The sequence below is a fragment of the Alligator sinensis genome, unplaced genomic scaffold (genome assembly GCF_000455745.1).
Source record: "Alligator sinensis unplaced genomic scaffold, ASM45574v1 scaffold766_1, whole genome shotgun sequence".
NCBI lineage: Eukaryota > Metazoa > Chordata > Crocodylia > Alligatoridae > Alligator > Alligator sinensis.
The window spans coordinates 1045625-1069270 of record NW_005842390.1 but is presented as its reverse complement, the minus strand read 5'-3'; the positions used below and the strand labels follow the sequence as shown (position 1 = coordinate 1069270).

At 47.7% G+C, this 23646-nt stretch overlaps 1 protein-coding gene across 3 annotated transcripts in view; it reads left to right on the top strand.

Annotated features, from left to right (window-relative positions):
- DENND2D (DENN domain containing 2D) overlaps positions 1–22850 on the top strand; it is a 45866-nt gene extending 23016 nt beyond the window's left edge. For all 3 annotated transcript variants that reach the window (XM_025211163.1, XM_006029645.2, XM_025211164.1), the window contains exons 4-12: positions 1273–1342; positions 4567–4644; positions 5051–5191; positions 7935–8083; positions 11015–11192; positions 13586–13627; positions 14392–14482; positions 17617–17856; positions 22285–22850. In XM_025211163.1, coding sequence (XP_025066948.1) covers positions 1273–1342; positions 4567–4644; positions 5051–5191; positions 7935–8083; positions 11015–11192; positions 13586–13627; positions 14392–14482; positions 17617–17856; positions 22285–22349 — 1054 coding nt within the window. In that variant the 3' untranslated portion in view covers positions 22350–22850. The remainder of the gene's footprint in view (positions 1–1272; positions 1343–4566; positions 4645–5050; positions 5192–7934; positions 8084–11014; positions 11193–13585; positions 13628–14391; positions 14483–17616; positions 17857–22284) is intronic.
- The last annotated feature ends 796 nt before the right edge of the window (positions 22851–23646 follow it).

Sequence of the window (23646 nt, the reverse complement as noted above, 5' to 3'; positions counted from 1 at the left end):
TATAAGCTACAAATGCCATGGCACACAAATAGATAAAAATACCAACATACACAGGGAGATACAAAATGCGCGCACACAAATTTTAAAACACAATTCCTTATCTTAAAGTGAAAGAAAGAGGAAGGAAGAAAAGGTAGAAGAGGAAAAACATATTTAAAGAGGGGAGAGCAAATGCAGGCAAGAGGAAAAGGGGGCTTTCTGCTACAGGCCCATGTTCATTTTGGCATCAATAATGACTCCAAGATCCTTTTCTGCCTCTGCACTGATGAGAAGGGAGTTCCCCAGCCTGTAGGTGTGCTGCTGGTTCTTCCTCCCCAGGTGCAGCACCTTGCACTTGTCAGTGTTGAAACCCATCCTGTTCTCATCCGCCCACCCCTGTAACCTGTCTGGTCTGATTGCAGCCTATTCCTCCCTTCTAGCATGCTCACATCCCCCCACATCTTAGTGTGGTCTGTAAACTTGAACAGGGTGATTTTTACCCCCTCGTCCAAGTCGCTGATGAAAATATTGAGCAGTGCGGGTCTGAGGACTGAGCCCTGGGGGACCCCACTGCCCACATCCATCCAAGTTGAATAAGACCCGTCCACCACCACTCTCTGGGTGCGGCCCTCCAGCCAGTTAGCGACCTATTTGACTGTGTAGGTGTCGATGCCACAGTCCCCTAGTTTTTTAATGAGAATGGGGTGAGAGACAGTGTCAAAGTAGGTCCCAGTGGGGGGGGGGGTGACCCAGTCCCTGCTCAGGGAAATAGAGGCAAAGAAATTGTTAAAGTTGATCTAGCTGGCTGATTTATATAGGGTGCTCAAAGAATAAGGCATTTCCCCAGCTGTATTTTACTGAAAGGGGTTTTTTTTTCCCAAAGCTCTTTGTGGCCAGGTCTCTTTTTCAATGCAGCACTGTGGGACCTCTGGGCATTGCTGTGAGGTGAACAGGAAATTCTGCTAAGAAAAGGTTGATTTGTTAACACTTTGTCCAAGGCAGGTTGTTGTAAAGGAGCTCTGTCTCGGCTGTTTAGGGATATTATTAATTTCAGCTCCTCTGCTAATTCCTGCTCAGTGGATGTAGTTGGTAGTTAGGGGAATGGTCCATCTGTTGGGAGGATGGGTCAGTGGAAGGGTAGGGAGCTAGGCTGCGGAGAGGACGGTGTTCTCCTGGGACCTTCAGGCAGTGGCTCTTATCCTTAAATCCCCCACTTCCTTTGCTCAGGGCCTGCTGCTCTCTCTGCTTGATACTTAGCAGAGCAATAACTTCAAATATCTTCTTTTCTTTCAGTGAAACTTTTTCTTTTGTCCTGACCAATGTTGATGGCAGCAGAAAGATCGGCTACTGCAGGCGTTTGCTGGTGAATACCCCGTTTTTTAATAATCCCTTTCCCTGCTAGCTCAGAGCTACTCTGCAGTATCTGCTTGCAGGAGAAGGACCTCAGCACCATCCCCATGTACTGTGCCACCAACGCAAGCCAAGCAGCTTTGGGCTTGCCTTCGGGAGCCAGCTGCAGAGAGACTAATTAGGGAGTGCACTGTGGTTGTCTCTTGCAGACAGCTCTTCTTCAGAGTCTTGTTTTATCAGTAAGCATCAGCTTATGTCTAGGTGGTGTATGCGTGGATATTAGTGGAGAGAAAAGGAGAGGGGAGAAAAGTGAAAAAAAGCAAAAGGAAGAAGAGAGCTGGCATTTTGGTGCTACTACTGTTATCCACCAAGAACAAACTGAAACATTGGTGGAGTAAATTATTCTTGGAGCATCTTTATAGAGAGTGGGCTAGACTGGAACAGCTACATTCAAGGGTATTGATGGCTGAGAGGCAGAAGGATAGACTGATTTTTACTTGACTGCTGAGTTGTATCCCATCTGCTTAAGAAGTAGAAGATTCTTACCAGTGAACTATGTCCAAGATACCATGTACTCAGGTGCAGGGCCCCCTCAAGTCTGTGGCAAGATCATGAGATTTTGCAGCCCTTGATTGTAACTGGATGGCAGGAGATAAGCTAGATTTATTAGGAGGGTTTAAAATATGAACACGAATAACAGTACAGTGCTCAGCGAGTCATTTTGATATTCAAGGGAGATTTGATGCATGTATACTGTATGCTGGCTTCATGCCACCATTTTTCAATAGGATACAGATTTATGTAGTGACAGTGCCTAGCTGTAATGCAGAAGGTGCTGTGGAGGTGGAGGGGCGCTTGGGGATTGCAGAGTATCAAGCAAATTAAGTAAGAAGTATTTGCTAAAAGGATCAGCAGTGACATGTTCAATAATTCAGTCATCTACACAGTCATCTTTTAAGGCATCCCCATATTTTTGTAGCAGTGTAACTATTCCTGTTAGGAGTGTAATATTTTTACTGAAGTGAACTAGTTGTACTGTATGTGTACAAACCCTTAGTATGGAAACAGCTCTGGTGTAAAAACACCTTATGCTGGCATAATCTATACCAGTACACTTCCTGTGACAAGCACCAGTGATTAGAGCAGCTGTTCCTTCCCCACAGCACTGCAACTACGCTACCAGTACATAAATTACCTAACCTCCTTGCCGGTCCTCAGGGGATGTCTGTTCTGCTCTCAACCCTGCCCCATCTATGCATTCCCACTCCACAACTGCCCAACCCGCAATGTAAGGTAATGAAGCCCTGTTGCCGCCCTCAAGCATGCAAGAGACCCAGGTCTCAGGAGCAGCAGTGAAGGACCTGAAAGAATCTCTTGCATTTTTTGCTAAGATTTTAGAGTACAGTCCTGGAGCTGAGGACCTGTGGACTATACAAACTCCTGTGTCTATCCTTAGCAAGACTCGTGTTCCCTGCTGTTCATTTTACTCAAGGCCTGACATTCTGTGGCAAAATATGAGGTTAACTCTGCAACAGGAATTGTTGCAATTATTTTGCACCGTGGTAATAGCACAGCACTGCTCACGGGCTCTGGAATCTGTCTGGTTCAATTCTGTCAAACTGCAAATGTCTCTGGGACGGTAACATTGAGCCGTTGGTTTACATTGTGGCTGGGGAGATGACTCAGTCCCAGCTGCTTTCTGAAAGCACTTGACCCCCAGTTTGACACTCTGAAGCCCCTTTGTGCACTGGACTAAAACAAGCTTGTGCTACTTGGCTCATCTCTAGTGGATTCCTTGCACAAATCCAGTCTTTATCAAATGACGCATGACTGGCCTTGTAGTTTGTACTGTACATGGGCTTTTTTGCTGGTGCTGACTTCTACCTTGGGGGAAGGCTGAATCCCTCCTGGCCTATGCTACCAGCTGCCTGCACGCAATGCTGGAGGCTGCAGGAAGTGAGGCAGGGTGCAAGGAGAATGACAGCTCTCCTGTAGCATCTGCAGTGTGCTGTCCCAGCCTGGATATCACCTGCCTATGCTTCTGCTCTGCTTTAGGCCTCCAATCCCCCATGGGTCCTTGACCCCATCTCTCAAACCTGCCTGGGTGTTCCTCACATGCCTTCCTGATGCTCTGCTTCCCTTCCATGTCCCCTGCCCCTACTCCCCACATCCCCATGGAAGTGTAATTAGGGGACATTTCAGTGCAATCTACTGCACATGGGCAGAGGTTGGCAACCTTTATGGAGTGGCCACTAAATACCACCAGTGATGAATTTGTCAGCAGGAGAAGCAGCAGCTGCTGTAGGAGGGCAAGAGAGAGAGAAGATAGGTTGGGTGGTAGCAATCAACACTGCAGAAAAACAGCTCAGGTGCAAAGAAATGCATGGAGCAGGGCAGTAAAGGGGGATACACCAGGGCCAGCTGCTTCATAGCAGACCGAGTGGACCTGGAGGCATCTGTAAATCGGTGCTGGTGCCTCTGTTGCCCATCGGTACTCACATTATTGGGCCTCTCCCTCTTGTCACCACATTGCTGCTGATGTCTGTAGCCTCTACAGGCTGGATACAGTTGCTTGGCTGGCTGGATCAGGCCTGTGGACTATAGGTTGCTGACTCTTACCCTGGGAGGTCTGTGTAGTCTTCATTTAGAGCAGTGGTTCTCAAACTTTTTAGGCTCAAGGCACCCCTCCGAAAATGCCAGCACTTTGTTTTCATGCATTTTTTGACCACAGAAAAAGAATAGAGTAATTCTTCTGTTGCAAAGAACTTGGAAAGACCACAGCAAGTCAGAATGTGTTAAACACTGACATTTGGTTTATTTTTGGGTTGATCTTGTGAATCATGTTTGCACACAGGATATGGCACCCTTGAAAGAATTTTGTGGCACTCCAGGGTGTTGCGGCACTCTGGTTGAAAATCACTGACCTAGAGCACTGCAGGACAGGAGGGCTCTTATGGTCATCCCTCTTACCTTGCAGACCAGTATGTGTATAGGTGACCGGTGCTGGGAAGACGTGTCTGTGCACCGACTGGAGGAGAGCAGGGCTGGGCTCAGGCTCCTTAGCAGCTTGTCCTGTGACCTTCCTTACTTCCATTTTATGGAGGCAGTTGTGGCTGCTGTTGGCAGTGCCCTGCAAACAGACCCATGGGGTGATGGGGTAGACATGGGGCTTTGCTTTTTGTACTTCATACCTAATGTTGTCAAGCTAACTCTTTTGTGCACCCATCCCCCTTTCAGCCTGTTGGCCGTGGAGCTCGTCTCCCCGAAGTTTTCTGCATCATCAGCTGTCTGGGCTGCTTTGGATTATTCTCCAAGGTATGAGCACCAAGTCCCATACACTTCCATATGCTGAATCATTTTGCCTGCCTGGCCCAGGCAGCTGCTGGTCTGTGGGTGTTGGTAAGAATCTCCCTGCTTTGGTGGAGGGGAGGATTTCTTCCTGCGGGAGTAGGTGGAGATGCCACAGGCACTGAAGGCCACCTCTGTTTAGAGAAGGAGATGCTACTGGAGTGGACAGGATTGAGGAGCAGTGAGCAGCTGGGGCTGTATGCTGTAATAAGTGAACAGTGCAGACCTCTCCTGGGGAAACTTCTGGCCGGTTTGGGTGCTCAGAACGTGGACCTAGGACCATGAGTCTGGTACAGCCGCTGCTCCCCACGGGCAGGGTGACTGTCAATGCTTCATTGCCTTGCTGTGTCTGAAGAGTCATTTCTTCCCTTAGATCCTGGATGAAGTGGAGAAGAGGCGTCAGATCTCTATGGCAGTCATCTATCCATTCATGCAGGGCCTCCGTGAATCCCCCTTCCCTGCACCTGGGAAAACTGTCACCATCAAAAGCTTCATCCCAGAGTCAGGGACAGAGGTTTGTGTTGGTTTACTACTGTGTGCTCAGTCAGGCCCAGCCATATGGCCAGCAGCTTCCCTCACATTGGGCACTGCACTTAATATTGCTATGAAGAAGAGAAGTTGGAGCAGGTGTGGGTGGAGGTATGTGTGTGTGTGGTGGGGGGAAACCCCTGCTTCATCAGAGACTGGAAACATGTTTGGGTGAGCGAGTTCAGCAACAAAAAAGTAGTTGGTGCAAAGTTTTTGCAAGAACAAACTGCTGAGAGAGTTAAAAACCATTGGCATGTAATTATTTCCATCAAGCTTCGCATTAACACCTCCCTGACATGCAGGGTGCATTCACACCTCTTGGAGCTTGTTTCACACTACAGTCTCCTCTGTGCTCTGCTCCGCTCTGAGTGCTAGATGTTCTACATTAGAAAATTGCATCATTTTTAATTGAATCAATTTTAAAAGTATCCATCCAGCGAAACTGTAAAAAGATCTAATGTAGAGGGATAAAAATCAATTTACTCCTTACTAATGTCTGTGGTTAACTTAATTTAGTAAAGTTGTGCCTGCGTCAGTATTGCATTTGCATAGCTAAATCCACTCTGCACAAGCTGTCTACCAGAGGTGAGCCCGGAGGGCCTTCTCTGCATTGCACAGCTGCATTGAAGTAATGTGGTTCTAAACTAAAGTTCATACCATCATAGCTTATGCTGCTTTGGAACTGGTGGGAGCTGTGCTGGAGACTGAATGAGCTCCAAGGTCTGTATAGATGCTAAATGCACCTGTGTAGATGAGGCCTTGATTTTTTTTTACAGCCATGCAATCATACAGGAGTCTTTCCAGGTAATGGGGCATTGAATTGCTACCTTTACAGCCACATGGTTACATATATGTGGGGGAAAATTGACTCTCTGTGTAACTTAGCAGATCACGCTGTCTGCACACTCTAGCACCAGGCCATCCCTACCAACTTGTCATTGTGTCACAGGAGATTTCATCATCCAGGAAGAGGGCTGATATTGTGCAAAGCTGTTGCCTGTTGCTTAATGCTCTGGCTGCTTGCAGAACTACAGAGACTTGAGGGGCTCTGGGAGCATTACTGGAGGGGATGTGGGAAGCACATGCAGGCAGCTGGAGTGAAGTTGAGGGAGATCAGAGAATAACGGAATGGTCTGAAAGCAGCTACTTGGACTGGACTGTGTGACTGGCTTCCATTTAAAACAATTGCTAGGACTTGTACCAAACCCAGTGTTATACTAAACCCTCAGATTCTGTAGCTGTCTCCACTGTGAAGGGGCTGCTTAGTTCAATCAAAACCAAATTCTGCTCATGGTACTAAATCTTGGGAATGTGCTGTTTTACTCAAACTACATTACAAGTAGAGTGCTTGTGTAGAGAGACTCCATGTACGGGAAGTAAGAGAGAGGTGGATCATGTCCCTATCCCATAACTGCTTATCTCTTTTGTGATGATGCATGCTGTGGTCTCTGGAAAATATGTTTAGAAGGCATCTTCATTGGATTTTATGAGCAGCTATGTGGTACAGGGCCAGCAGACAAAGGCAGATTGACTTCCAACCATCAGAAGTGAGAAAAATTCTATCTAAAACAGGCTGCAGAAATTGGACTGAGGTCAGTTATCCATCTGAACATTTTGCCTAGGAGCACAGTGAATTCTCCATCACCTTTAGTTGTTAAATTGAGCCTGTGTACCTCTTCAGAAAGAAAGATTTGCTTTAGCTTACCCATGGGTTACTAGAAAAACTGAATTAAGCTTTCTGGCATGTATTATTCAGGATATCCGATGTGATGGTCATCATAGTTCTTTCTGGCCTTAATATCAGTACAGTCCAACAGCCAATAAACACTTTGGGGGCTGGGCATGTTTGTTAAGGATTTAACACCATCCCATTTAAAACAGGCCCACAGTACTCTAAAGCCTCAAAAGCTTGTCTACACACAGGCTTGCAATGTTTTAAGTGGAGGTGGCCTTGTGAGCTAAGCTATTTATATCAGTGCAAGTCTGTATGTGAACAAGGTCAAAGAAATCCTCCAGCCAAACCAGGGCAGGCCAAACCTGACTCTCCAGATATTTAGGTGCATGCTCTTCTATCTTGCCCTCATCCTTCCCTTTGTACGTAGCTCTATACAGTTCCTGCGCTCAGTGCTGCCTTCAGATCCTTCCTGAAAGACTTGCCGTTATCAGAAACCCTTCTGTGGATCATTGGTGTTGGGGATTATCTAACTATACTATCTATGTTAATAAAGCAGCCATTCACTGAAAACTTCTTTTATTGGGAGCTTGTCCTGATTCTAAGCCATGTCATGGCTGCCTGGGGCACAAGAGGAAAACCAGGACTTGGCTGGGGACAAGGTGATCAATCACCTGCATAAGTAGTTGGATTCCCAGTGTGGACAAAGTGATCCATCACATGATCTGCCTCCTATTTAGCAGTTTGACCTGTGGACGTAGCTGTTGTCTGTTCCAGATCTGCCACTGGTAGAGGCAAGTAGGTATAGACATCACCTTGCACTGGAAACTCTTTGGGGTGGACAGTTTCTGTGAAACGTCTGGCACATGGTGGGTGCTAATAAAATCCATGCTAATTACTGTTCATCTTCCTAGCATGCTTTTCATCTAGTATCACCTTGCCTTTTTGCTTCTTCCTTTTTTCAGCCTGCAGTAGCAGGCAAGGGCCAGCCCAGTGCTTTAATGTCATTCATTTGTGACTCATTAGATTACAAAGTGTTCGATCTCTAACCCAACAGCTCATTGAACTGACGCGGCCCCTGGACTCCCGGCTGGAACATGTGGAATTTCAGGCTCTTTTGCAGCGTCTCACTCCAGGGATCATCATACAGATCTTTGCCTCTGCAGTTCTAGAGCGTCGCATCATCTTTTTGGCAGAGGAACTCAGGTAGGGCCCTTGCATTTGTCCTGGGAACTCAATTGTTCAACTCTCAAGTGCTAGGCACAGGTGACTCCCCCAGCTTTGCAGTACAGCCTGTAGATGCCCTAAACCTTACTGTTTGTTCCCAATGTGTCAGAAGCACAGGATCAGACTGACTGCCATATTGGGATCAGGAAGGAATTTTATTCCATAATCCGATTGACATGGACTGTGAGTGCTTCTGCCTTCCTGTGGAGCATGCTTCTTTTACTTGGATCTCTCAAGCAGATTTTGACATATTGCTGTCCTTGCACTGGCACTTGCCTCATTGCATTGGCATCACTGGGGGCAAGTTAAGGTGTTGTTAATGTTTTCTGGGCATTGCGCTTGGTAGTTTGTGCAGTTTGCTTGAAATGGGCTACACCAGTGATTCTCTGCCATGTTTCCATGGCACCATGGGGTGCCAAGAGACCCTTTTAAGGGTACCATGCAATATTAGCACTGTTAGGTGTGCAAAAGCCTACACATTATTTACAAGAGAAACCCAGGAGTTTCAAATAGGAGTCCATATTGTCAAAAATACTTTGCTCTGCTGTGGTCTTTCTTAGTTTTCTGCAGTAGAAGAGTTGCTCTATTATTTTTCCATAATCAAGAAGTGAATGAAAGCTAAGAGCTAGTATTTTCTGCAGGGGGCCTTGAGGCTAGCAAGGCAAGCCTTGAATCGAAGAAGTTTGAGAACCACTGGGATAGGTGGATACTTGCATAGGGTGGTTTGGACTAGATGACTTGCATAGGGTGGTCTGCATGGGGTTTGGACTAGTCCAGCAGGGGTTTGGACTAGATGACCTCCAGAGGTCCCTTCCAGCCCTTCTTTTCCATGGTTCTATATATTCATGCTAGAACGTTGGAGAAAGTGAATGAGCTACCTCTGCTCCGGGTCGCTCATTCACATTCTGTGTGTGGCTAGGAACACCTAAAAGCCCCAAGTGGTGGCTAATTTTCTGTGCCTTCCTACGAGCACGAGATAAATCCAACCATAAATACAGAGGAGGAGAGAAGCAAGGAACCTCTCACCCTGGGACAACAAAGAGCATGTGCACATGATAGGTAGCTGGTCTGAAAGAGTACACCAGGGACACAGGCTGCTCACAGAATAACCACACCCTGGAATCTGACCCCCGGGCTTAGTTCCTGGTGGAGACCTACGGGTTAATTCTCTGTGCGCTGAACAGCCTGACGCAGTAGCAGAGCTCTGCTCTCTCAGTGGCAGGGAAGTATAAACAGGTTCCTCCGTTAGTTATACAGCCTGCAGATTCCCATCTGTCCTCTGTCTTGGATTCCTTCTGTCAGACTCTTTGGCAGACTTGTGGCTGCCAGACTTTCACCCTACAGAATGAGAGATGAGAATTGATGCCATGGCAGGATCCTCTCTGTCCAGCTGGTAAACAGTGACTCCTCTTAGTGATGATGACTAAGGCTTTAGCAGGACACAGCCCATCCCTCTGAAGCCTTGCAATGGACAAATAAGGAGTTGAGGGGAATTCCATATTCCTTTCTACCCTGATATTGTCCACCCTTTTTGGCTTTAGTTGCAATCACCAGCTGACACAAATCAGAAGCTTTTTCAAGATTGCACTCTAGCACTGGGTGGCCTAGTGGGCAAAGCACTGAAACAGGACTCAGGAATGTGTAAAGCATCTACATGTGCACTTTAATGGGCATTAGCCTAATTCAATGTGCATTCAAATATCACAAAAAAACCATTCTCTTTAGCTAATGCATATTAAAAATAGGCTAATGTACATTTTTCTAGTATCTCACAATGGGAGTACTAGATTTAATGCACATTACCTAAAGCACTTTAATTAACTTGTAGATGTGGCCACTGATAAACCTTGAGATTTCAAACAGGAATCCCGGCTTCCTTCTTGGGCCAGTCACCTTCCCACTCCACTTTCCCTGTCTCTAATATTGGGAAGCTGGTACTGACCTCCTGTAGGATGTGTTTTGAGATCTGCTGATGGAAAGCTCTGCAGGTTATTGTTGATGTGTAACCTTAGCAGTGATTTTGAATTTGTGTAAATGGCTCAGCATATCTGACTATCCCAAGTTTCCTGCATCTAGGAAGTTAGTTTGCTTTTACACTGCTGAGGTCACTGCTCAGGTTTCATATTAGAATGAGAGTTATGGCTCTCCCAACTGTGCTGTAACTGGGAGGTTGGGAAAGAGAAATAGGAGGTTTCCCACTCCCATGCAGAGTGAGGCAGATTGGTTGTTCAGCATTTTTTCATGGTGTGTGTGTTAAGGGGAGGAGGTGTCTGAAACAGAATCATTGTTTTCTAATGGGACAAATTTTTGCTACCAAAAAAATCAACTTAGAGATGCAAAGTGTTGGTGCCCTGCCATTGTGAGCACCGGTCGTGTCTCACTGCTGACAGCTGTGCTTTCAACCTCCCCGGGATCACGAGATGGACTAAAACCATGACTTTTTTTAAGACAAAGTTTCTAGTCCCTTTTCTCTCCCCTCTAGTGTTTGAGTCTTTAATGGGGCATTTTTCCATCTTTTCTCCATATCTATAACCGCTAAAAACTTAGCTTTTTCAAAAATAAAAGCTGAGGTTCGGTCATCATTGCTAATTCCAGGAACCTGGGATTTTAATAAACACCTAATACCGAGCAAGTCATGATAAAATGTCAACAGCTGGCAGTGCTGCCAGGAGTTGAGGGGCAGGGAGAGCTCATAAGACTAGGCCACTTGAACTGGGGGCATACTTTTCAAAAGTGCCTAAGTGACTTAGGATCCTCTGTGTCTTTGAGAACCCCTGGGACTTGGGTTCCTACAGGACTAAGTCATTTTTAAAGCTGTAGAGCTGACCTGCTGGCATGCTGACCTGTGGGTCTGTAATCCCCGAAGGTGCCACATCTGTGTTGTAATTGGATCCTTTGTTTGCTCTGCAGTGTCTTATCCCAGTGCATCCATGCCGTGGCGGCCCTGCTTTACCCCTTCACCTGGGCACACACCTACATCCCTGTGGTTCCTGAATGCTTGATCGACACTGTGTGTTGCCCCACTCCCTTCATGGTTGGAGTCCAGATACGCCACCTGCAGCAGGTTCAGGATCAGCCTATGGAGGAGGTACCGCTCTGTGCAGCATCAAGGGTTGGCTGTGCTGGCAACTGGCTTTGAAGATAACTGTTTCCCCATTCATGCCTCATAACTCTTCCAGGCCCCTGAGTGAAAGACTGAGATTGTACCAGCTTTCCGGTGTCGGGGGAAAAAGAACAGGGCTACTCATTGCCGCAGAAGGGAACAGCAATGGGCCAAGTTATTACCTAGGGCAGGGGTTGGCAATCCTATAGATTCATAGATGTTTGGGCCAGAAGGGACCTTAGCAGATCATTGAGTCCGACTCCCTGCCCTGGGCAGGAAAAAGCATTGGGGTCAGATGACCCCAGACAGGTGCATGTCTAGCCTCCTCTTAAAGACCCCCAAGGTAGGGGAGAGCACCACCTCCCTTGGAAACCCATTCCAGATTCTGGCAACCCTTCCTGTAAAGAAGTTCTTCCTGATGTCTAACCTAAATCTGCTCTCCATCAATCTTTTAGAGCTGCAGGTCACTGCTTCTGGCCCAGGCAGTACTGCGAGCTGCTGATTTCCCTCCCACCCCCGCATTTCCTCCCCTGTTACTATAGGCCCCCACTCCACTGTGTAATGACTTCCTCTGCAGTGCCCAAGCCCCCTTGCTGTCACCTTACCATGTGTTACTGACCCCCTGACCCCAGAGAGGGGCAAAATCAGCATTCATGGTAAGCAGCGCGGGGCAAGAGAGGGCATGGAGGGGGCTTACAGAGGGAGAGGGGGATCTGTAGCAGGGCCACTGATTCCTCATGGCACCACGGGCTTGATCCAGCTGGCAGGCTGTAGGTTGCCAACCCCTGTCCTAAGGTGACCCCCAACCTGCTATGTAAGGCTAATGGGGTGCTGATATCACTCCTTGTAGATGGGCAGGGACCCTATCCTCTTCTGTGGAGCAAAGGGGCATCCCTTCCCCTTCACCCTGTATTCTGAATCAGCCTGAATCTCCCTCCTCTCGCAGCCTGTGGGGCTTGGTAGCTGTGCTGGAAGCGCTTTTGAAAAGCTATCGTACATGACATCAGGATCCCAAGCCCTTACAGCCTCTTCTCCCCTCTGCGGGGATGGGGGTTGGGGGTGGTTTCTGGGGCAGTCAGTGGGATTGGGGTGGAAACTCCTGAACTCCTGTCACACAGGCCTCCCAAGAGACATAAGATGGGGGCATCTTCCCTCCCCTCTGGGCTGGATGTGCTCCTGTAGTGCAGGCTCTTCTGTCTCTCTTCAGCAGGCAGGTAGTTTGGAAGGGCCGGGAAGGTAATGGTGGCCAGATCCATAGAAAACCTCCGTCTTTGGCCTCAGTGCATAAGAATTATGTATCTTGCTCTAGCAAGGTGATTCAAGGAAGCAGGTCTAGGTAGGGTCATCTGAAGAACAATTCACAAATACCTGCATAGTGAGGGGGGAACCAATAGAAACACTGAGCTCCAGGGCATGTCTGGACCCCTGCCTAAATCTCTGGTGTGATTTAGATATGTTAGATGCCTTCAAAAGTACTTGAGCCAAAGACCAGCATCTTCTTGTGAGGGTCAAGTGTAACAGGGCAGTGGCAGTGGCCATGGTGCCCTCCTGTATATAGCTTTGGTTAGACCACTTGCCCTGGAAGACCTGGGGCTGGTTCTGGTTTCTGCTCCCACGACTACTCATACATGTTGCAGTAGACCGTTGTTGAACAAAAAACAAGATCTGTCTCGACCAGGGACTGGAACCTCATTGCACGGGGGTGGGATGGAGAGTGCCCTCTTTACCCAGTGGCTGCCCCGCTGGTTAGGGCGCTGTCTTGGGAGGTGGGAGTTTGAAGCCCCACAGGTAAAGGAGAGCCTAGAACGCAGCTCAGCCACTTCTCAGGGGAGCATCCTCGCCTCTAGTCTGTTATACAGAAGTGGGGAGGTACCATGGCCACATTTTTTTTTTTTTTTTTTTGCTGTGTTTTTGAATAACTGTGACCATGGAGACTGCTCTTTGTGCTGGACTCAGTGCTGCTGGTATGTACCAGGCCTGCTCTCTACTGGATTGGATCCCCTGGGGAGTTAGATGCCTGGCTGCTATCCTAGCATGCACAAAACCCTGCATTTAGGCAGCTTGGGATTCTTACAGTCAAATACACAGCTGCCAAATGAACGTATGTGTCCAAGGGGCTTGAGGCTGCTGGAATGGGAGTTTCTGATTCATTGTTAGGGGCCTTCATTCTGTGCAAGTCCCTTTTTAGGCACTGGGGCTGCCTTTCCAGATCTGCCTCTGCTGTTTATCAAGCACTTCCCCTTCGCCTTGCTCTTACTCAGCAGTCCCGGCTTGGAGGCGGGCCAAGCAACTTGGGGCATATAGGATTGATTTTTGAACAATGTCTGCTTCCAAGTGGCTTTGCTGTACTAACCCTGGATGCTCTCTGTCGCTTTTAGGTTCTGCTGGTCAACTTGGTTGAAGGAAAGATCTTGACCTCGGTAGGTGTTCCTCGTATCAGAAGCACCGCCCCTGCTGCCCAGCCCCGGGTGCCTGCAGCGTACTTGTTTTCCTTTCAGGCTGTTACATGGCTTTAAAAAAAACGTTCTTAAGGCCCTGTGGGCTCCCTAATACATGCTGGTCAGGGTATAACACACAGCTCTGCCCCACCTGACAGTGATTATTTGCATTTTGCAGGCTTAAGAGAGGCCTCTTCCCTGAATTCTTACTGATCAACTGCCCAGGTGCAGGGGGGCTGGACCTGATGATCTGTAAGGTCCCTTCCAGCCTCTACCAACTATGAAACGATGAAATGTAACGAGTTTTCTGTGTTAAAGACACACAGGGCACTGCCCTCCAGGGAGAGAACAATGGATGTGTATTGCAGATTGATTTCTCAGGTGTTGTTGCATTGGTAGGAGTAGCAAAGGGGAGGTGGTATCAGAAAGAGAGGTACCAAATTCTCTGGGGAAGGTCTCTCTCCATCACCTTTTGGAATTAAAATGACTAGGTGATGGCATCTAATGATGATTAATAAATACCACAGACACAGTGGTGATCCTGGCCCTGGATCTGTGGTAGAGTGTTTCAGAGGATTTGGTAAGGACATGGTTTTAATTCCCAGGATGGTTTAGTTTTGAAGACAAACTCAGCAAGTAAGACTCCTTTCTCTCTGGTGCTTCTGTTCCCACTGCCTGTAGAGACCAATGGTCCCAGGTTGCCCCGCTTTGCAGTAGCTGGGTAACTTAACAACACTCTGTTTCAGGTTGGGGATGAAGAGGAGGTATTGCCCGCTAAGCTGCAGAGTGAGATGCTGACATCTTTGGATAGACACAACAGCAACAACAACGTACAGAGTAAGCAGAGGAGTCTTGTGTCTTGAGCTCACATAGAGCGACTGTTGGGGCTCCGGGCAAAGCACTTTCCCTGGGGACCTGCAGTCTGCACTGCCTCCTAGCTGCAGTTCTCTAAGGCTATGTGTACTTCAGTCCCAAGCACCCTTTAAGAGCAAGCTGCTGATTTGGAGAGCGCAGCCAAGTACCCAGACTGGATCAGCCAAGACCCTGGAACAACATGCCTAGACCCAAGCAGAGGCAACTCGGGCCTCACCCTTCCCAAGGGGGAGGATTAAGCTCCCTACAGCTTGTGGTGTGTGGGTGGATTTTCTGTGGCCTCCGTTGCTACAGCTCCACTGAAGGTCATTGGAGGTAGAGCTGTGGCAGCTTGCACCAAGTGAGCATTTGCCTCAGACGCCATTACACTGATACTGTAAAAGACAGGTCTGAATTACCAAGGATCCCAACACACTTCCCTGTATGTCTGAGGTTCTTCCCCATCTGCTCACCCCATGAGCTTGCTGTTGCTCACCGTGATGCTCCCTGGAGGTGGATGCGTTCCCTTCAGGAGTGTTGTCTTTTTGCAGATGGTGAGATGCCTGCTGTGTTCCTTGAGTAATTGTCCGTATAGACAGTCTCATGGGTGTTGCGCCCTGGAGCCTTGACGGGAGAATTTGCATCATAGCAGTATCCAAAACTAGTTCTCCAGCTGAGGCCAAGGCAAACCTCCTGCTCCCGAGTTCCTCTCAACTATCCAGCCAAATTGCAGCTTCTTCCATCAGTCTGCTTTGTGGCCTACAACTTGTTCAAAGCTCTGCACAGCTTCTGCCCCATTGCCTTTTCTTATAATGTTTTTAGTTGCCTTTATAACTCTTTTCCTTGTCCTTCCCCAAGTGCTTTAGCAGCAAAGGCAGAAGACCTCAGGTTTGAGTTGTCTTCTTCATCCTCTGTTGATCTTCATTTAGCTGCGCCATGTGAAGCAACCATTTTACAGACCTTTTTGCTTTAGTTCAGTTTAATTTAGTTCTCTCCTACCCGTCATTTTAGATGTGAGAGTCTCAGTCACTCTGTTGCAGGACATAAAAGCCTGTTTCCCCTTTGGTGTTGATTTTGCCAATGCCTCCATGGTTTCATCACTGCCCTTTCTGTGAAGGGGTGACTTCTGTTTCAGACAGCTTTACCTACTGTTTAAATTACTTGGGCAATTTTTACATCCTCAAGAGATGTGATACATGCAGATCCTTCAAATCCAGAACCAGCAAGGAAAGGAAGAGGTGGGGGAGGGAAAGGAAATCTTCTTAGACCAGGCCATGGGTCTGGCTTCCAAAAGTTCCAGTCTTCATGAATGACTGGTGATGATGGGTGAAATGGAAACAGTGCAGCCTTACAGTCCAATCCCAAGCTCAGCATCCAGGGCTGGGTGATGATATAATAAGATACCCCAGCAACTCATAAATTAGTTTATTTTGCATGGTTTAAGGCTGGTATGTAAAACTTTTTTGGCTCCCACAGGCCAAATCCACACCAGGTGGTTTCCTACGAGCCAGACTATCGGTGAGTGGTGGTGGCAACACTGATCCCCATGGCTCTCAAAGCTGCAGTTTTGGTGTGACTCCAGAGCCCAAGGACTCAATGCCGTTGGCATTTGTCCTCCTTTTTCCCCTGCTGCCCATCTTGGTCACCAGGGGTAACTTCTACCCTCTGCTGAAATCAGGGTGTGTAGGGGAAGGTGAGTGGCATTAACTGTGTTGAAAGAGCAGCTCCAGGGATTAACACTGCAGTCGCAGGGGCTCCAGCAGCAATGGTAGCAAGCTCTGTGGGCCATAGGTGGCTTGCAGAGGTGGATGGTTCTGCCCACAAGAAGTCCCAGGGGACCAGATCTGGCCCACGGGCTATTTTTGATAGATCTGTGAGGGACCAGGGGTCATTTTTTTTGCAAAAATAAGTATATAATAGAACTAAAGCAACTGAGAAGAGACTACATGTGGGATTTATATTGAGTCACTTCAGAGTAATACTCCACTGTGAAAGTCACCCAGCAGTTCTTGTAGCTCTCTTGCTCTGAACAAATTCAGAGACAAATATTTTGCTTCATAATTTTTACTATCAGAAGGGATTGCAAAGACAAGGAGAGAAATAATCCATCGCTAGAGAGGGCAGCCAAAGGTCCAGAAGATGTAGGATTTTTTTGTCTTTGTAAAGCAGAGGAGCCAGTGACCCTGAAAATTTGTGAAATATAGATCTAGGAAAACCTCCTGACACCTAGACATCCTTCTGCCACTACAGATTATGTCTGCTTCATTAGCACAGTTATCTCCCCAGAGCTGTCTGTGCAGGTCAGTGCCATATGCCAGTGGCTGTTACAGCTCTTTACTGATTTAATCTCTAAAAATCGGGTTTTAGTGTCTGAAGGTGATGACAATTGCTTCTGACACAAGCACAGTTTGTGAATTAAATCAGTGTAAGATGAGATCATCCTTCCAGCCTCTCTGTCAGCTAGTGCATGCCTGGTTTGAAAGTTATAGGCACAGTTTCATTAGGTTGTATGCAGTGCGATAAGGTCTGTGGACACAAGGTGTTACAAGAAAAGCAAAGCATGGCTGTTCCAGGAACCTGCCCATTGCACATAGACCTGCTGCTACCATAATGACTGAGCATTTAAATACCAGGCTGGGTCTGAGCAGCAGTTCAGTTCAACTACTTATTCAACTACAATTCATACTACTAAGCAAATGTGATCTCCAGGGCTTTCTCCCATTTTTCTTCTGCACTTGGGAATGGGGACCCATACAAGCTGGCATCGGTCAGGTGTTTGTTAGTGCTGCATTTAAACCAAAGAATGTGGATTGATTTCTCAAGGCAGCTCCTTCCAATGTCAAACAGAGGGTGAGAGGGATGGTCTAGTAGGCTGTACACTGACTGAGGCTTGGGTTTGAGTCCCTGATCTGCCACAGAATCAATTTGCCTTTGAACAAGTCATGTAGCCTCTATAAGTCTCTGTTTCCTATCTGAAAAACGGGGATAATAGCAGTGCCCTCTTTCCAGGGATAAGTACATTAAACGTGGTAATATGCTGAGGTAATGGGCACCATGTAAAAACTTCATAGACAGCGGCTCCTGTTTCCCAGCCGTTCATATTTCTCTTTTCCTTCCAGCCTCTGAACAAGTGAACGCCCAGGTTTCAGAGTGTTTTGTGCATTTTTTTGTCCGAATCGTTGGCCACTATGCAGCGTACATCAAATGGAGCAAGAGCGGGCAGGGCACCCTGCAGGAGCGAGCGTTCTGCAAATCCATCACCTCCAAGTCCTGCCGCAAGTTTGTGAAAAAATTTGTGAAGACGCAGATGTTTTCCTTGTTTATCCAGGAAGCAGAAAGGAGCAGAGCAACCCAAGAAGGTAGGTTGTGCCATCTCCTCCCCTTGCCCTGCTCACAGCCAATGCCTGGAAATCTGGCAGCTGCAGTGCCAGCACTGGGGGTTAGTGGTGCCTGAAATAATGAAAGTGTTTTCAGAAGAGTTGGGTAATTATCACATTGGTGGATATGCAGAAACCGTCCTTTGGATTGCTTGGATTAGAGCAGAGAGGGTTCATTTACCTATCTGTTTGTGCAGGTGAGAAATAATTGGTTTTGTGTGGCTGCCTCTGAAAGCATAGCCAAGGAGGATAAGATTGCTACAAGAGAGGAAGGTTTAGATAGGTGTTTGGACAAGGCTAAACCTCTCTCAGACATCACAGCTGTTATGCACCAACTGAAGTGGTCACCTGTGTTGGATGCAGAGCTACTGCCTCTCTCCCCTCAGCAATGCTTGATGGAGATGGGAATTGAAGATTTCAGAATATCGTCCTTCTTTCTTGCTTCCTTCTTTCTGTGCAGTATATTCTGCTCCCTCAGGGCAGTATCTGAAACTAATACAGCACAGCTTAGAGGAGAGAGTGCTGGGCTGGAGCTGGAGGGACCTGGATGCTATTCCAGGCTCTGCCCACTGCCCTGTAACTTTGGACGAGTTGTCTATGCCTCATCTTCTCCATCTGTAAAGTGGGGATAATGATGCTGGCCTCTCTTAGGTCTGCTGATGAAAAGAGCTTCCTTCCTAGGAGCCAGATCGTGTTGTTGTCATTTCCAGGGAGACCTTTACTAACTTGTCACAGGGAGCCAGCTATCTGGAGCCGTTCTGTGTTCCCCCTTCAAGCTATTACCTCTTTCAGGTGAAATCAGGCAGTTCTCCCACACTAGACCAGGCCTTACAGCTCCTGTCCCAGATTCTCCCTTTGCTCAACTCAGCAGGCCTTAGATTCAAGCCTGCAGTTCTATTCTGTCCAGGAGTAAAGACACGAGACTTTCTTTAATTTGGAACCAAAGCATTTATGTGCAGACAGATCTTAAGACAATAAACAGCCTCAACATGTTTGTGTGTCTTTTCTCCAGCTTCCCTGGCCTATCTCTGCCTTCTGCCTGAATCTTCCCACTAGGAACCACTCTCACACACCCTTGCCCCTCCAGTGGATTTGTATACCACTCAGTATCCCCTTGATCTCCGAGCTCCCCAGCACTGACGGAAAAACTGCTAACTTCCATCTGCACCTGTCTTGAACACTCCTCCCTCCTCCTCCCGCTCCATCCCAATGTTTAGAGATTGCTAATATAGAGCCCTTGCCTTGTCTTCCTGCTGGTCTTTCCTGTGCCCCTGGTATGTTAGTCAAATACAGGAAAGTCTAATAACCCAGCATAACTGCGTAGCAAGTTTACCTCCCTGAGCAGTTAGGGTGCACCGATAGAGATTCTGGGGGCCAATACTGATAGCCGATTTTTAAGGAGACATATCAGCCGATACCAATCTGATTTCCAATACAGCTGCGTGTAGCTGGTAAGTCTGTTGTGGTGGAGGAGGAAGGGAGGAGCGTTGTGGGGGGGCGGGGAGCAGATCAAGGCCTCTGCAGTGAGGGAGGGAGTGGGGCTGGGGCAGCAGGGAGGCGTGGGGGGGGGCGTGTGCCTCCTGGCTCTCGGCAGGGTGGGCTGCAGCTGCGGGCTGGGGCTGTGCCAAACTCTTCCTGGCGGGGGTTCGGGCGGGCCGCGCTCAGGGCAGGCAGCAACAGCGCTGGGAAGGGGGCTGCGGGGTGGCTGCAGGCACCCCACATTTTGCTGTAGCCTACCCTGAAACCCCGCTCCCAGCACTGCCGCTGCCTTCCCCAAGCACAACCCTGGCTCAACCCTGCCTCCATGCACCGGAAAGAGCCTGGAGCAGCCCCAGCCCGCAGCTGCAGCCCCCCCTCCATCCAGGGGCAAATGCCCCCCCATGCCCTCACAGGGTGTGTGCAGCGGCAGGAGACCCCCAGATGATCCCCCACCCCCCACCACTCTGGATGAGCCACAGCTTCATCCCATGCCCTGCCCTGCCCAGGCAGCGCTACCCCAGCCCCTCCCTCGCCACAGGGATCTTGGGGGGTTGTGTGTGTGTTGCAAACACCCCTCCAAGCTGTCAGTCTGTGCTCCTCACTGCCTGTGTGCTGTGCTGAGGCTGTGTGCATCATTTATCGGCCAAATTATTGGCCACATTAGGCCGATTTCCGATGCAATCAATTTTCTTTATATTGGTTCTGGTCTGATATCAGAGTGATATATAGGTGCACCTCTGCTGAGCAGGTCACACATGGTATATCCATAATTTTTAGACGGACAACCTAAACTGATTACATGGTGGCTTCCCCTATGGCGCACAGCTTGCCAGTTAATCAAGGTGAGATTCAGTCCCTCTCCTGCAAACTTGTTACTTATCAGTGCTTTCATGTACTTTTCCAAGCTGCTGCTCTTAACTTATTATACTGGAAAGGTAGAAAAGATCTCTCATCTATTAAGGCAGGTGTCTTATTGGGATGCCTCAATATCAGTGCCTGTCTTATAAATGCCTGGATGGAACAATAGACCAGAATAGTGAAAGCTGAGCTAATTTATAGATTCATAGATGCTAGGGTCAGAAAGGACCTCAACAGATCATCGAGTCCAACCCCCTGCCTAGGCAGGAAAGAGCGCTGGGGTCAGATGGGAAGTTTCAAGATGCATCAAAAAAGAGAGAGCTTCTGTGGAAGCATTCAACATGCTAAGAGAAAGTGTAAAGGGGTGTGGAGGTGGGGGTAAGAGTCAACCATCATGTTCCCAATCAGAACAAACTTCCCACTGGTACAGTTGGTTGGTAATATCTTAAGACATGCTTTTGTATGTGGTATCTGGAAAGCTTAGGCTGTCTATACTGCTCCAGGCAGGATGATTGCAGGGGCAGTAGGCATGCCTGCACCAAGTTTAATCTAGCTGGCTTGGATACTAACAGCAATGAAACTTTGGCAGCACAGGCACCTGTGCAGCCTGTCTCCCTGGGTCCCCACACCCTTGTACAGCCCGCGCTAAAGTCCGTGCTGCTGCAGCTGCTCTGCTGTTGGAACCTGACCAGGTAAAGCTACTGCATGTTATTCCTCTGTGTGCTGCAGTTACACCCCCCGTTGCAGCACAGACTTAACCTGAGAACCACATGCCAGTAAATGGTGAATGACCTTGGAGGGGGAAATGGGCTGGCTGTAACATAACATCTATGATCTTTGGAGCCTGGATCTTTTCTCTTCTTGGTCACATTCAACTCACCCTCGAGTTCTCCAGTAGCTGGTGCTGTGTTTTAGTTCTCCTGCTGGCAATGTGCACCCCAAATACTGCAAAATATTCCTAGATCAGAAGAGCCTGGGCCTGCACCATGGCTGTCAAGGGGAGTTTTGCCCGTTTCTTCAATGGGAACAGGACCAGGCCTGTAATCTTATCACAGGTTTGAGCAAAGCAAATGTGCCTGTTCTAGTGGAAATCATCCGTGAGGGGCCACATCTGAAAAGCAGTTAGGACCAAGGAGTCCACGCTCCTCTCATTTTCCTGAGATAAAATCTGCTTCTCGAACTTGCTTCATATTTTGCCAAAAAGAAAATCTCTGAGCCACAGACCCCAGGAACACTTGGAGGAAGGTAGCGAGTGTAGGTTAAAGTCAGGTTACCCAAGAAAGCATCTTTTTGTTGAATCTTAACCAGGGAGAGGCTACTGTGTGGCCATAATGTATGTAGCTATTCAGGATGCTCCTAGTTCTTACAATTTCCTGCTCTTTGCTGGTCCTTAGAAGTGAAGGGCATGTGGGTAAGAAATACAGAATTTAGTTGCTATAAACAGATGAGTCTATAGATTAACAGCTTGCAACCAGTCCCAGTTTCCAGCAGGCCAGCTGGACGGTGAGTTTTGTTCTCCAGCCATCATGTGTCAACTGACGGGGTTTTAGTTTTGCATAATCTCAAGTCAGCTTCACGTCCCCATAATGTGGGGCAGTTTATTTCAGCTCCGGTTTACCCCCAGTTGCACAGCAGCAGGTTTTGTTACTGCTTCGTGTAAATGAAGATCAAATGCTGCTGATAGTGCACTTCCTGATGTAGGTTGAGAGGAGTTTGTGGTTTATATTCTCATTTGCTGGAAGCACTGGATTCTGTTCCTGCAGTGAAATAGGTCCCCCAGCCCCTTGGCTGAGAAATTAGTCTCTGTATCTCCATCTCCTTGGCATCTAAGTCCCACCATCATCGATATGGTAAAACTACCTCGGCTCCTTTATATTCCTTGCCCTGATCTCAGTCTACTCCAGTCCATCTTCGGGTTCTGTGCCTTGATCTCTGGCTGATTGTTTTGTTTCTTTGGCTAACTTCTGCTTGCGTAGCACACAGCATGTTAAATACAACAGAAGCCAGCCTATGACCTGAATTATTGGGAAACCGGAAAGTTGCACGACTGATCCAGCCTTTTCTTGTCCACAGGGTGCTACTTCCAGCAGAAAATAACTGAATATCAAGAACAAAAGAAACAAAGGAAAAATTCCTGAACTACTGCTCTTAAAGAAAGGAGCCCAACTGGGCCGGGCAGATTGCTGCCTGTAGCTGTACTCTATTTGGACTGGGCAAATGGCTCTTTCAAAGGCAGAGAGGTTTGTGGACTTTGCTGGCTGTGAACATCTCTACCCTCCTCCACCTATCTGTGAATAATGAGAAGCCGAGTCAGCACAGGAGCCCGATTCCTCCTCTGTCTCTTCTTTTTCAGGGCATGACTGCATTAGAAGGCTCTTTTTTATGTAGCTAACAAACAGGCCTGGGATTGCTTTTGCAGTCCAGCTAACCTGCAACGTTTGAACAAGTAGCAACCCAGGTCCTGTAACAAGTGTCTATTGCTGTCTGTGCTGAAGAGAAGCATGGACTTTATGTGAAAGTTGAATGAATTCGAGGTGAGACTGTGGTCTTGCTCTGAAATGACCAAGGATGTAGAATAATTATTGCAATAGAATGTATTGATAGAAAATATTTTAATTAAAACAATTTTTTTCAGCTGAGCAGTGTCCTGCGGCGTATGTATTTCAGAAGGCCTCCTGCTATTTCTGAAGTGGTTGTGCTTGTGTTTTTATAGACACATTTCTTTTTTCAGAACCTGAAAGAGCTACAAGTAGCTCCCCTGGTTTTGGTGCAGTTTTGTTTCAGTCACCTTTGCTTGGGTGTTCAAAACAGTATTAGAACAGGGATTTAAAATGGATAGGCTTTTTTTGAACTAGGGTCCATTTCCAGATGGTGTGGGGGACAGGTGCTGCAGCAAAGGAAATGAGAAATTTTGCAGTTGGAGTTTGGAGGAAGTGTTATCCAGATCTAGCAGTGTCTATTGCTGAACAACTCTATGGGGTTTTTTTTGTGCTTGTTTTGGAAGATGAGTTTTAAAAGCCTTCATAGTTAACATTGGTGCATCCCCTGAAAGGTGATGTTTGCAACAGATTTACAGGCAGGTGCTGGCCTTTTCTATGCCCTAGTAGTGCATTCTTCTAGAGTACATTGCCTGAATGTGAGATGGAGCGGGCAGTAACCACTACCTGTTGGCCCCAAATGGAGGGCATAACAGGATGTGGTCAGATGAGTTTTAAAAGCCTTCATAGTTAACATTGGTGCATCCCCTGAAAGGTGATGTTTGCAACAGATTTACAGGCAGGTGCTGGCCTTTTCTATGCCCTAGTAGTGCATTCTTCTAGAGTACATTGCCTGAATGTGAGATGGAGCGGGCAGTAACCACTACCTGTTGGCCCCAAATGGAGGGCATAACAGGATGTGGTCAGGTATTCCATCCTGTGAGAGCAGCTACGGTTG